The sequence below is a fragment of the Streptopelia decaocto genome (assembly GCF_964273445.1).
Source record: "Streptopelia decaocto genome assembly, chromosome: 6".
Classification (NCBI taxonomy): domain Eukaryota; kingdom Metazoa; phylum Chordata; class Aves; order Columbiformes; family Columbidae; genus Streptopelia; species Streptopelia decaocto.
Window position 1 is genome coordinate 37,621,272 of NC_138660.1, and position 14,988 is coordinate 37,636,259.

Genomic DNA, 14,988 nt, shown 5'->3' on the forward strand with positions numbered 1-14,988 from the left:
CCATGGTTTTGACTAGCCAAGGCTTGATAAGTGCTGTGGATGGAGAATCCATCCACACTATGCTTCTGGTTATAAGGTTCCTTCTGAATTTCTAACCTGAACATCCCAAGTTGCAACCTTTAAGCTAGAGTTCCTCCTTTGTTTCTTTTTTGTCACACCAAAGAAGCCCAGCTTCTGCAATCACTCCTCACACAACACCTGCTTTAGGTCTCTTGCCACCCTGGTATTCACCCCCCCAGACCCTTTTCAGCTTCTCAATATCCTTCTTGAATTGGGGGGCTTTTTGGGTGCCACAAAAGAGCAAAAAACCCTCAAAACCAAACACAAACTGTGGAGAAAAAAGGAAAAACCCTCCAAAGTAATATTTCCATTGTGAATCTACTTTGAAATAGTTTGTGAGGATTTAATATATTACTAATTAACTTTTTAACAAACATATATACTCATAACAACATATAGCACATAACACTAGTAGGAAACAAGAGCTGAGAGCGAACACAAGGTTGATACACCTCTTTTCCACTTTAGTTATGGCACCTGACAAATGTAAGCCATGCTTGAGCAAGAATCACTTGAAATTAAATCTAGGTCAGTACCAGCTACTCCGTCCTCCCGGACTTCTCCATCTTCCATCAAATGGACAATGGGGAGCACTGCTGCACAAATGCACGCTGGAAACACAGCCTGAGGGGGTTGTGGCACATGATGGTTTGGAGTATGCTCTGTAGTGTGTTCTTCATCTGGAGCAGGAAGAAGAGAAGGCGGCGAGTGTCAGTAAACAAGCTGTGATATTATCCAGGCAGGTTAGATAAATATTTATGTTGGGTGCTGTACCAAATGATAGGCTGTCTGATCACTTTGCAAATGTGCCAGGTTTACTGCTGTCTCCAAGAAGAAACTGGGCCTCCAGCCACTTTTTTGATCAGGAATTTTCATTGTAAATATATGTTTTTTCAATTTACATTTATCTTCTTGTAGGGAACCCATTTTCTTTTTGATGAAATCCCATTTCATTACTATTTTTCAGCCAGAGTGCTCTCTGTGGCACTATTCTCTAAATGAAACATGAGAAATAAGGGATGACATTGTGACAGCAGGGGTGAATAAAATAATGCAGGGCAGTAATTTATTATGAAGTGGCTCAAGCTTGGGAATACATTCAGCAAAAAGAAATGCCACCAGCTTTATAGGTCAACAGGAAAGGCTTCCAGTGAATGATATCCTAGAAAAGGATACTCTGAATTCAACCCACCTTCTGCACTGACTGCTGACCGCACTGACCAGACAGAACCACGGCGGAAAGAATAGTTCCTGTGAGATGTACTGGAGGTGCAGGAAGGACTCACAGAGAGACGGCGGGAGGCCAGGTTGGCAACTTCTTCTACTGACAAAGAGAAAGGGAAATGTCAATCCAGATCTAACTCACAGACTTTAGGGAACTTTCTGAAGGACAGCACTTAAAACGAAATTGGAACACTGAAAAGTCAACTCAGGTAACACTCAAAAGGCACAATTTAAAATCTATAAAGATCAGTCAGATAGGTAATTTATTCATGCTTTGGGAATCAGCAGAGCATTCTTGATAAGAGTGTTGAGTGCTTTGGTGAGCCACATTGTAACTGAGTTGGCTCTATACTTCTTTTCATCTATATCTTGTTAACCATCATGGTTGCCAGTGCTTAGTTTTCCCTAAGAACTGTGCTTTCTGCTCACAGACTTCCCAATGTGTGTTCAGATCTGAACATCACTGTACTTACCTAATGGCACATACCTTGAATGCCTTTAATGAAATCTTTGTACTCTCTTAGCTGAGACCAATGAAAACCCTCACCCTCACTAAGCTTTTCATGAATCGTGTCATGTAACTTTGGCCATATGAAAGTTTGGTATTGAGGCTGAGCTGATCATCTAGGCTCCCCAGCAAGTCACCATGAATGTAGAAAACCCCAGGGTCAATTGTGTATTAAGACAGATACTGTCAAAGAGTCATTCCTCCCACCATTTCATTATTAAAGGGTGGCAGGCGCTCTCACGTTCCTGGAATGCCATTCCTGACCCTGGAGCACACCTTCTTCTTCCTGCTCCGAGCTTGGTGTGCAGGTTGGCTCATAGCAGGCCTCCTGAGTGATGGGGATGGCAGTGATGAGACTGGCTTCCCGGCCCAGGCGTTTCTTCTCTTCCTCCTGCTGCAGGTTCTTCAGGATGTGCTCTGCTCGCTGATGGGAACGTGATACAGCTCTGGCTGAAAACGACTTCTGTAAGGAAGCAAAGAGAAGAAACACAGCCTGAAGCTGTTAGTTAACATACACACATACTGCATTTTCTGCCAGAGACCTCGGTGACATTCAGCAGTTCAGTTTCTAAATATAAATCAGACTAGTGCTAGCTGAACAGAGATTCACCAGGAGACTCCTCTTGGAGCTATGTCTGCAATAAGCCTTGGTGCAGACTTCTCCCAAGAGACACCACGTGAACCAGTGCAGAGAAAATAATCTGTCAGACAGTTCAAGTGAACTAATGTTCTCTTGGAGAGAGAACAACTGTGTGCTCCTAAGATCTGAGTTACTGTCTCTCACAGGGATATGATATGCAGTACAGTACCTCAGTGGACAAACAGAAAAGCCTTTTGTGCATGTAGAAAAGTCTGTGTGCCCTACACGGACAGCGTACTACATTTTTCCCAGCTGAGGAAGACAAGAAAACTCAGTTTAGCCCACATCTTTTGGCTATAGCTTTAGCTTCCCCCATGCTGCTATAGAACCAAAACAGTGCTTACTCTCATGATGTCTCTGCTTACCGACTGATCTTCATTTATAGGATCTTGCACACTCCCACTGCACTGAGGAACCCATGGGGGGTCAAACATTGGCACAGATGGCATCCCCAGGACAGGAGAAGGCAGAGTGAAGTTTATACTTGGAGGAGGGATCTAACAAAAACATGGAAGACATTTTGTTACAACAGACTATTATTAGTGTCAGTACTGCTAATTAATGAGCACAAGTACCCAAGACATTAATTACCTCTGCACATTTTTCCCAACTCCATATCGCACTACACTGCAACACTACATAGGACAGATTTTCTTTTCCTTTTTCTTTCTTCCTTTCTTCCTTCCTTTCTTCCTTCCTTCCTTTCTTCCTTCCTTCCTCCTCTGATGTTTCTGCTGACCTGTGTCCTCATCACACTCTCCCCCATTTTATATAGGAGTTCTACACATCATCTCCCCCACGAGTGTGACTTACATGACCATTTTTTCTCTAAAGAGATTTTCAGGCAATTTCATACCAGCATGTCATCACACATCTTCTCCACCAGGCAAGCTGTAAGTGGCAACTTTGTGTTTCATGTGTCCCACCTACCTTAAAAATCTGCTGTGCTCCCTCCTCCATCCTTGGCCAGACTTGATACCTAAACCTCCAGAGTGTGTGAAATTTGAGAATGGCATTCAGTCTTTGCACTGTCTCTGGGTGATGAAATTCGGACATCAGCATGTCAGAAACGGCCTCTGGCACTTTCACAGCACACAGCAGGAACATGGCAGCTGCACAGAGAGAACATCTGATCATCTTGTTTCCTTAATAACGTGTTTATTTGGCAGAGAAAAACTGCAGCTGTTTTATACAACACCCCGCCAAAAGAAACCTATTATTGGCTCCAGAAATGAGATCAGCAGTCTACAAGACCTAGCAAAAATTGTAATGCTTCATGAAACCAAGCATGTGTGATTCTACCTTTTGGAGCCACACAGCATTTCATGTGATTCTTGTAAAAGGTTCTCGAAAACCTGCTTTTAAAATAAAACACAGCTTTGCTCTTCTCACTAAAACCCAGTCATGGTTGGTTTCAAATAAGAAGCATCTCTTGACATAACAGGAGCAATTCAGTTTGGCTTTCAAAGATTCCTCTTCCAAGTCATTTTTGTGATGATTAATAAAGGCTGGTTTAATAGAAGCTCAACCATCCCCTCAGAGCAGGAGGCAATGCCCCAGTAGAGGTCTCATCTGTATATTTTCACAGATAAAACCAAAAAGAAAAGTTCTTAGTTAAATGGTCACTGTGCAATGATCACAATCTGCTTCCAAGAGAAAATGAAGTTGCTATGGATTGAGAGACAAAGGACCAGACCACAATAGAAAACAGCACACTAGAAGTTGAGCTGGCCCAGAGTTGTTTCACTGGAGCATATTGGAATATAAACAGACACAGTCTAAGTCCAGACTGATGGAGGCCAATTAATTTACAAGGGTATTTGAGGGGCATTGAACAGGAAACAAAAGCAGGGGGAACAGTGTTGCTGTGGGAGTTCAGTGGGTGTCAGAGAGTTGCCCACGGCTTCTGTGACCAGTAGCTCACCACATATCACTAGAGACAATTTCTCTAGATTTGGTGGCTGTTCTTTCATAGTAGAAAGAGGACATTTGCCATTTTGTTTGCCTCAACAGTTTTTCAGAAGGTGCCAGGCATGAGAGCTGTGCTGATGGGAGGCAGTCTGAACACCTGCGGGAAAACAAGGACTGCCTCAGTCCTGCCTTGCCCTCCAAAGGCTCCCATTCCGGCTCCACAGTCCCGATCCAAATCTGTAGGGACCCTTCTGTTTCACCAGCTCAGAGAACCTTCTACTCTTTGATGTGTTCAATGCAAGTATGTCAAATCTTAACAGGACTGATATGAAAGCGTGAGCTCATACTGAAGTAACCAAAAAAGAAATGCAGTCTTGGAAGGGGTCAGTAGATGGTGCTGTTGTACACTAATGCAAGTGTTCATGAATGTAATTTGTGCTGGGGGTGAAATTATTCTTGCTGCTGAAAAAGCTATTACAAAGCCTTTTAATTCTCCCTTCAGGAAGCGGAGAAAGAGGAAGATGTATCTCAGAGGCTGCTCCTCATTAGGAAATTCAACGAAGCTTTGTTCCCTTCCATGTGAGCCATGGTAAGTTTTTGGTAAGAGAAAAGGAGTATCCAAAATTATTCCCCCCGAAAGGGACTTTGAATGCGTTTGAGTGCAATTTCAGGCAGCTTGTTTCTCTTACTTTGCTTCTTTCTCTTCCTGTCTGCACACTTGGCCTTGGAAAGGCAAAGGTGAAGGGGAGAGCACAGAGAAGACCTGTGTACTGAAGAAGAGTACTTTGCACTGGTAGACCAGATGCAAAGTGAGAGAAGCAGAACTGGAGAAGAACATGAGATGTGGAGTCAAACAATGGACTTCATGGCAGAATTCATTGCCAACTGTGGAAAATGAAGGACTGGTAAGCTAAACTGAAGTGCGGTGAAAAGGGGTGAGAGGCCCAAGGAGAACTTTAAAACTCTTGCATTGTTAGAAGGCTTTGAAAAAATGCCTGTAATTTAATCTCCAGTGTAAGAGCACCTGTGAGGGCTTCCTTAACTGCACAAATCTGGGGAAGATGGCAATCTTTAAGCCATTTCCTTGGGTGCTGATGGAGAAGAAAGGTAGAATTTGAAAGTTGTGGGAAATTGGCTTACAAACAAATTTGATTAATTTATGTTTTGTTTAAGCAATCTGTGTGTTGCGTGTGAGGGATGTTCATACTTTCTATGGTTGTGGCTCATGATTTCTGAACATCTGGCATTAGCACACACTCACTATGAGTGTTTGGACAGGACAATAAGAATAGAAGGGTCACCCTGTGTCATTTTATCTAATCCCTTTCACAAACTCTTAACACCTGAGTGCATTTTTCTCTTTTTTCTGGTGGTTATAAATCTTCTGTTTTCAAGGTAAAAGAAGTCATAAAGAGTTCATACTCATCTTTATGGTACTGTGGCTTAAATAATTCTTCCTCATCTGGTCTGCTATATTTACGGAGAGCAACAGTATCCCCTCTCAGTCTTCACCTGTATCCATTAAATAAATATCCTCATCATATAGGTTCTTCCTTCTTCCTCCTATCCTAATAGTCTTTAATTGTACCTCTCCCATGTAAATGTCTCTTTGGTGACCAGAATTGTGCATGGATGTACCATGTCATAGGTAATTGTAAAACGTGCTTTACAACAGCATTAAGAGTTTGAATCTCTAATGAAATGCCTCTTCTGACACATCCTATTGTTTCCACAGCTGAATTCTGAATTCTGCCCAGTCAGTCAGTCATCTTCTGGCCAACTGATATACTCTGAACTCCTCCCAACCTATATCAATTCCATGGGAGAAGATCCAAGTTCATAAGAGAACAATTCCTCTTATTAGTTTGCAAGGGCATAATCTTATGCTTTGTAGTAATAAATTTCATCCCATGTCTGGAATTTCTTTTTCAAGGTAATACTCTCACAGGTATATGATATTCTAATATTTTGTCTTAAAGATGCCTCTCAACCACGTGTCATCAACAAATGCCATTTGCACAACTGAGTACCAAATGGAAACAGAAAATTTAGATAAACACCACATCATAATACTACTTATTGAGCAATGCTGCTGTCTCCATGCAACATGAGAGTTTTCCTTTCAGTAAACCAGAGGAGCTATGACAGTTCCACTCTCACCCCCTTTTTCTGTTCTTCTGTCTGCCTTTAACTGGTACTAACAATTTCCATGAGGCAACATACAAAATACTTCATTAAACTCTGGACAGATTAGGTCACCGTTTCCTCTGCCTAGAAAACCTAGCTAAACACAAATACTAGTTTTGATGCTCTCTAATCACCCACCACAACCAGGGTCTGAGAGATTGCCTTCTTGACCACCTCTTTTGTACTGGGCACAAAAACACATGAAGGTCTGTGAAAACCAAACAGCTTCCAAGAAACACTTGGTGTCATGAGGACTTCTCTACTATAAAGCTGTTGTGCGAGGCCCTGTGATCCACTGTGAGCTGTGTGGTGAGGGTAGCCATACTAAGTGGATTTTTCTCTTACCTGCTGCTCCAGCCATGTGCTCATCCACACTGAGCAGTAGCTCCCATGCTGCTGGCTGGATGTCCCCATACATCTCTTCTGTGAGGACAGGAGCTGCCTTGATTAGAAGTGACAAAGGTGCAGGGGAGAGGCTCATTACCTGTGAAAAAACAAGCCATGCCTTACAGCTGAGCTGTGTTATTGCTGTAAACTGACAGGTTGTATTTTATCACATTTGTGAATTTTAAAAATATTTTAAAATTTATTTTATTTTTTTGTATCCCTAGTTTGATGCATGTGTCACTATGGGAAGCCAGAGATGCAGACTGCGATTTAATGGAGCTACATGCTCAAAGGATTCTTTCATGGGGTTACCTTGAGAGGCTTAAATTTAGCATTACTTAGCTGGGGAAAACATACAGGGCTAAACCAATTGATATTCAAGAACAGTTCTTCACACGGGCTTGAAGATCCACATACATTTTCCTTCTTGTTTCAGTCTAACCTGACATCTATGTATCAGCCTTCCTAACCAGCATATGGCCTAATCAGTACCTGGTGCCTGATGTATTTTAGCATTCCAGAGTCCTTCTTGCCTTCCAAGTTGATATCGATCACTCTCTTTTTTAGAGAAGGAGTTCTCAAGCACGACTTATCTGAGCACTGGAAGGAGAAGAGAAAAAAAAAAAAAAAAAAAGCAAGCAGAGAAGCAGAGTTCACATTTAGATGTCCCAATGTGGACAGGGAGGAGATCACGTGCAAGAGGAATTCCCATACACTAGAAGCCGTCTGGTACCAGAGCTGTAGCACAAAGTCTTCTCCTGTGCCAGCAACTGGCCTAATATCAGTGACATTACATATCTCATGCAATTTTCTTCTCTTTTTAACAATGCTTTTCCTAATAAAAGCTTAAGGCAAAAGCCAGTAAACCAAATGAGGAATGGGAATGTGCTCTGTGTAATCCTCACAGGTGGCACACCCATTCATTTCTGAATGGTACTTTAAGCAGCTTAGAGGTAAAAAATCTACAGCTTGCTTCCAAAAAATTACCCGCAGAGGTGTTTAGTGTGTACAACAATGATTCCTCTCAGCTACATTTATCTTTTCTTCTTCCTCAGAAAGCATAAGTGAGAACATACATCAGGACTTGAGCTCATGCCTGCCTGAGAGTTGTGCCTAGCAGATTGCCAATGACAGTGTTAATGACAAGTCCTTTGTATGTTCATTATTCACAATAATAGGAACTTCTCCCAGAATGCTGGCTTGCCACACTCTCCTCCTCAAGCTAGCAGCCTGCTGATTAGTACAGGGGTCCTCGTGTATCAGTGAATTCACAAGCCCCATAGACCACACAGCCAGGTCTGCATATTGCAGCTACCTCCAGCCTTTCATTCTGCACACTGGGAGAGTAAAAGTGAGGTCCCTCTGGAACCCAGATAAGGGAATGACAACACTTGAAAAGTACGAGATTATGAGGAAGCAGGATGAAAAGTCTACCATTACATACACTACAAAACTTATCAACTGTTCTCCTGCAGTGAGGTCTGTACAAACACAGTGTGTCCTTGTTGTTACTTAAGGGCTTTGATGGATGATCACTTTGCTTTGCAATTTTAAGTTGGAGTTGAACGAACACACAGTAATGTACAGTGTTCTTTTGCTACCTTTCATGAACCCCGCCAGCTGCTCACCTCAAACCTGCCTTCTGCAGAGGAAATTACTGCCTCTCTTCCTAAATATCTGATACACTAGTTTTCTGTGCCTGAGGAAACATACGGGTGTTATGGTTTCCAGAAAAGCAGAATCATTATCTGTTGTTTCATCTGCTCTGTGCTTCATTCCATACAAATACCCTTCATTTTCTAATTTGACAGGAAACAAACAATCAGCTGGTTGATGAAGAAATGTTATGAACTTGTCTCCTACTCCTTCGTTTTCTACTTACAGGGATGACAGCCACCTTATCCAACTGAAATCTTCATGACATTTTCATGAACACTTTTATTTTCAGTGTTACTGCATTGAAAGTAGTTGAATGACTCCACCATTGCAAGCATTCAGAATAACTGTAGTCTGTCTGTTGTGGTCAGAAATATGAAAGTATTAACCAACTGTTGATCTGATTCAGTTGGTACCTGGGTGGGCACTTTCCTGAAAGCAGAAATGTATTTCCACTGAAGTTAGAGGCATCACTTATATGGCTTAAAAAGCACAGTCTTGTTTGAGTATTCCACTGAGCTGGTCTTTAAAAATGTGTCACTAAAGAGACCATAACATTGAAGACTAATGTATACAATTCTTGGAACAGCTCTGAGAGCTCAGACCTAAAAGAAAGAAATTGTGCAAGATTTTACAAGAATTTTGCAGGAATTCAAGCGTGATTCATATTAACAGAGGAGAAGAAATATGAAAAAAGAGACTGGACTCCGGGGGCTGATAAGCAGGGGTCATAAAAGAACATGAAAGTCAGGTTATGCGCTTTTAAATGACCTTATCAGCAACTAAGATTCTTCCCAATCAGTACATATTCTCTTCCTTCCATAATGCTAAATAACTTACTAGTTTCTGGTTTTTGTTTTGTTTTTTGTATGTTTGTGGGGGTTTTTGTTGTTATTTTTGTTGTTGTTTGTTTGTTTTTATTCAGGGTCTGTCATTGTTTTTTTTCCAGCAAAGCTGTGTTTAGGAAGGGCTGTGTTTATTTTGTCATGAATGAAGTGTCTGAGTACATTATGCAGTCCTTGAAGGTACTTTTGAGTTGCCTGGGCAAACCCCAAAACATTGTTTGTTCCATCTACTCACTTCCTTTTGTTTTTTGCCTCTTGCCACACTGTTCAATGTACTGTTTTCTCGCAGAGAGTCCACTGTGTCTCCATACAGGAGCTTGATGGCCCGGACAAGGCGAGCACAGGACCGGCTGTGATGGAGATAGCAGTGTGGATGACAGTAGTCAATGTGAGTACATATGAAACTTTGCTGGTTGCACAATAGGATCATAACCTTGAAAAGAAAAAAAGAGAACAGTTACCTATAGAAAAGGGAGTTACACAGAGAACTACATAGGGCAGCCTACGATGGGGACAATCAAGCTAACTTTTCCAGAGCCTACCTGGGGAGGCACAAAGCTGAACACAGCTTTTTGAAAAGGGATGTGTGTCTGTGCAGAGCTCCATACTTGCAAGTGGTTTACAAACTAGCTAGGCACGGCTAAAGAAACATCAGTGTTAACAAAACAGACAAAGAGACAGAGCTGCTGTAGATGTGTATGTTTGGCTGGTAGCAACATTAAGGTTTAAGCAAACAGTATTCTCTCAGTTTACAGAAGAGCTGTTGTATCACCACTCTGAGATGAACGCTTAGACTGGAAATTGTCAACTTCTCAATCATCATTAAAGCTGCAAATCCATGAGGTTCAGGGGTTACTTTCCTTCAAGAAACATTAAAGGAAATGCCTCAGGATGCTCTCACATAGTTGTCATGCCTATGCTTCCCTTCCTGTGCTTGGGCAGGCCCATCCAGCCTGGCTTTGTGTTAGCTGGCTCAGTTACTGTTCCTAATGGTGTTGCCATATGGCAGCAAGGAGCTCTAAAACCTGTCTAAGAAACAGAGTAAATATTTAGGCATTTAGCTACTCTGAGCCCTGCTTTGCTGCAGCAACACTGCTGTTATTCCCTAAACCAATTAATTAAAGATAGCCTTGGCTAAGTCTATACTTCAGTGACTGCTCTCTAGTGTAACTCAAAGGGTTTCTTCCCAGAGGAGCAAAGCCCGGTCCAGCAACTCTTTCTACATTCACCTTCATGTTCGACACACACACAACCACTTGGCAGCACTGAGGAAAACACACAGGCATCCCCAAGACATCGATGCTGTAGGTCACGACTGGCCTTTATGAATCCATCTCTCCATCCCACAACCTGGTGCAGAAATACCCAGACCTACCAAAGGGAGCTATCCCACCTTTTCCATCTGTTTATGGTCTGTACAGCTGCAGTCTGCTGGCTCTCTCAAGTAAGGCAGCCACCTCACTCTCAACTCTCAAATATTTAGTATTCTAAAAGGTCAGGAGCTTAATTTGAAACAAATCGGTGCTGCATATGTGCGATTCTTTTCTTTGCCTGCCTGTTCTGGCCTCGTGTTATTTTGGGGTCAATCAAGAATAACTCAAGCCACTAGTGCTGTATCAATGTGCAAATAGTATCAATCTGATCAGCATTATGTAGCCTCTACCCAGCCTCTGGTCCACTGTTGTAACTTGTAGTTACGGCACACTGACACAGAATGAGGACATCATGCTCTGGGCTGCCACATGAAGGACAGGTAAAGGAGGACAGGTAAAGGTGCATGCTGGTGCATGCATAGAAGCAATTTGAACCAGTCATCCTTTTGAGTGGTTTGCCCATGACTGTTAAGTAAAGCAGGTTTTTGTTTTGCCTGTAGTTTTTAGTGACCATCCACCCACACCTTCTTTCCAATAAATAAAAGGAGAAAGTTCTCATGCAATATTGGTACTTGCGTGGCATTAACTGGAACAGATGATTTTTCAAATCTTCCTTTCTCCTATGCAGGCTAATCACACGTAAAATGAGACAAACATCTCAAGTTCCCTTCAGTTTATGCCTCATTCTTATGAGTCCATGCATCCTCCCACATTGAGCAAAGGCACTATGATTTATTCTAAGCTGCTAGCTAGGGAGATGCCTTTATCCATCCATTAATTCATCACTGACTACACACTCTCATGTCTAACATACTCAGTTTAGTACACTGGGATTTCCAAATGAGATGTAATCATTATCAAGAACATCACAGTAATGACAGAGAAGCAGGGTAGTCCAGGGATTGAGGTACTAGCTTGGAAGACATGACATTCAAGTTCCTTGCCCCACCACCCTCTTCCAAAAAAGACGACTATCAGGAACTGCTTCTGACATCACAGTATTGTATTAAGCCTGTTATTGCCCACACCCCACAGGAATGGTGCAGTTAACAGCAGACTGTGTGAATACTTAGGGGAAAAAGGAGGATATCAACTCATTATTGACACCTGTCTTTCCCAGAAGCAACTCAGAAGTCAAAAGGCGTCTGTCCTCATACATATGTGCAGGACACAATCTGTGCAAGGGGAATCGATCCAACTTTTCTGTAAAGCCTGTGCACAAGAACACACTGGCCGTACTGTATCATCAGAGCGTGTCATGAGGCAACACAGGCAGAGGTGCAGTCCTTGGATCCTGGTGGACTGAATTGTGTACACTTGCCCAAATGACTTCTGGCATGTCTAAATCATGGGTACAGAGATCACCAAAATGGATGTCTTAGGCTTTGCATGACTAAATCCCATTTGCACTGTTGTACTCACAGTCTGTTGGATTGACTCAAAACTACACAGGCCCTGTCGGGTTAGACATTGTGATAGAATGCATCTAATAGAATAAAAGAAAATGTTCCAAAAGTAAGAATTTTTTTCCCCACAAGATTAATAATTAAGCTAATTGTCACACAGCTAATGGAGACAAAAATATACAAATTGCCTTAAAAATAGGTTGGAAAAACTCCCTAGGAAAAATCTTCTGGTAGGTAGTAAAAATGGTGGTCACAACAGAGCCTCCAGCTCAAGTATTAATAGCTTCTAAAATGCCATTTCCCAGGAGCTGGGAGCCCAGCTCACACTGAAGCCCATTCTGTTACTGTTCCTGAACTACTCATTACCGGCCATGCTGGAGGGAAGATACTGAGCTAATGGATTGTTCAGCTGGGGTAGCATGACTGTCCCTGCATGCCTAGAGAGAAATAGTCACTTTTCCCTTACAAACTATATGACAAACAGAGGAAGCAAGACAAAAACTTTCTGCTTTTAGTCCATCGTAGAAATGGCAAACAGACAATTTCCAAAGGTCGCATCTTACTTACACTTGAGATCCTTGATGCTACATGGAGAAAGCACATATTGTGATCTCGTTAATTGCCAGCACAAAGGTTTTCCTACTGAAAATGCCATCCTTGAGACTGTTGCTGGCGACTCATACTTACATGCAGCCACGACATGTTCCGATGATAGTTCTCCTCCGTGCCTGTGTTGCTCAGCACCTCGGGCTCAATGCTAGGTTCACTCGTGCTCCAAGGGCTCCCTTCTTCAAAAGAAAAATACCCAAAAGGTGGTTGTTTTTATTGCGCCCTATGTGCTTTAAGACTAGGGACAGCACTTGTAAGCCAGGCCAGCCTTGTGGGAACAGACCAGAATACACAGAATATGCCACACTGGAAACACTGAGTTTGGACTTCCCTCCCCAATCCTTGTATCAAGCTGGCTTGACAATTACAAGAACCATTTAGACTTGACTCACAGGTCATCTTGTCAGTAGCAAACACTGCTCCCTCCCTGCTTTTTTCTTTAACGGAAGGGGAGAAAGTAAATGAAAAACATCAGAAACAAATTCTTTGCACTATTCAGATGCTGCAAATGGTTGGTTTAGTGATCTGCATTGACTGGGCTCTGTGGTTAAAAACGTCAACAAAAATCCAACCAGAATTGGCATCTAACTGTAAATGCCAATGGGCAAAGTCACAACTAATTGCCCATGGAAACTGCTAATGTCGTGGGGATGAAAGGGGAAAAAAATCCTGATTCTAGCTCATTTGTTCTAAAGAACTCAGGCAAGGGAGATGTTTCTCTGAGAGCTTCACTGATCCCTGTTTGCTCTAGCCATTTCATAACCCATGGCCCTCCTATAAAACTAACATCAATGCTGTTACGAGATGGCTGTGGATGAATTTTGGTTAATCCTTTCTTTCTCTTCGTTAAGTGAACTGTGACTTGCCAAAGTCTGCAGAACAGGTAATCTCACTCCCCATGTTTACCTACTGAGCATCTTTTGGGCAACATAAAAACAACCATTAAGCTTGGGAGCTTATTTCAGCTCCAACTGTATCCAAATTGTAGGTTTTGGTTAACATCCCTAGCAGAGGGAACCCCTTTACTTAAACTGTGATGGAGATCTCTCATGGCAGGATGCACATTTGTCTTCCAAAAGACAAATACATGGTGATCTATGAAAGACTGAGGAAGACATCTGTAAACTATAAAAATATATCTACATGCCAATATGTAGAAATACAGTATGTAGCATGTACCTGTTATGTTCTACATATAGGAATACATTACATGTCATACGACATGACAATGACATCATATCCTACACAGAATATGAAGTGCATGTCTGTACATATATATATATATATATATATATATATATACACACATCTCCTTTCTGTTATTATGGAAAACAAAATATCATATATACATATGGCCTCATGTATTCATAATATCGTATGATTTAGGGGAGTATGTATGAGCATATACACACAAACATGTGCTCCCCTGAAGACAGCGTGCGCTTGGCTGGCAGGCAGCAGCATTCCAAGAGTTCATGCTCTATCAAGGAGCTCTGAATTGACAACCTGTGCACGGAGCCGATGCTGCACCCAAGGTTTGGACCGTGTTCCTCCCAGGCCCTCAAGAGGACGCTCAGTTTTCCCTAGCCTGCTGGGGTGTGTGTCTCTTGTCATTTCTAGCTCTGCTGCAATCACATCAAGAGTTTAAGGTCCTGCCTATTGTCCCCTCCCTTTCCACCCACTCATCTAAGTTACCTATATCAGTGACAGTGTCCCTGCTGTGGGACAGCTGCAGCTCCTCATTCTCAGACTCTGAGTCCTGCCGTGATAACTTGGTGCTCTTTAGGCTGCCGGCCCGGCGAATGCTGGAAAGGGAACCCCCCTTCTTCACCCGGAAACTGCGGGTTCCTTTAATCTGGAGCAAGCGGGAGCCTCCTATCCTGATCTTCCTGCTGGGAACTGTATTAAAAGAATAAAAGAGGACTTTTTTCCCCTTAATTTTTCCCCATTTAAAAAAGAAAGATATCCTGCCCCTCCCCTCCCTCCCGTCCCTTTGCTGCCAGCCTGTATTGCAGCATCTTCTACCAAGGGTTGTGGGGCCAGAGGGTCCCTCCAAAGCCACCGCCAATGCAGCTCTGTCAATCAGGCAGTAAAGATGCTTTAGGGAAATGTGTTCAGCACCTCATTTCCTGGAAGCCTTGTCTGTATTTGGAATTAGCCCTCATTCAACCACCAGCAAGCA

General features: G+C 42.5%; 1 protein-coding gene across 3 annotated transcripts in view; it reads right to left on the reverse strand.

Annotated features, from left to right (window-relative positions):
- Positions 1 to 14,988, reverse strand: part of UNC80 (unc-80 homolog, NALCN channel complex subunit) — a gene marked incomplete at its 5' end in the record, with an annotated part of 130,324 nt that overhangs the window by 49,093 nt on the left and 66,243 nt on the right. For 2 of the 3 annotated variants that reach the window (XM_082055065.1, XM_082055064.1), the window contains 9 exons: positions 597 to 740; positions 1,253 to 1,384; positions 2,069 to 2,255; positions 2,798 to 2,929; positions 3,363 to 3,544; positions 6,876 to 7,014; positions 7,410 to 7,517; positions 9,654 to 9,851; positions 12,885 to 12,985. In XM_082055065.1, the coding sequence (XP_081911191.1) occupies positions 597 to 740; positions 1,253 to 1,384; positions 2,069 to 2,255; positions 2,798 to 2,929; positions 3,363 to 3,544; positions 6,876 to 7,014; positions 7,410 to 7,517; positions 9,654 to 9,851; positions 12,885 to 12,985 (1,323 nt within the window). Of the gene's footprint in view, positions 1 to 596; positions 741 to 1,252; positions 1,385 to 2,068; positions 2,256 to 2,797; positions 2,930 to 3,362; positions 3,545 to 6,875; positions 7,015 to 7,409; positions 7,518 to 9,653; positions 9,852 to 12,884; positions 12,986 to 14,501; positions 14,706 to 14,988 lie in introns of all 3 variants that reach the window. The other variant, XM_082055063.1, reaches the window with a different exon arrangement.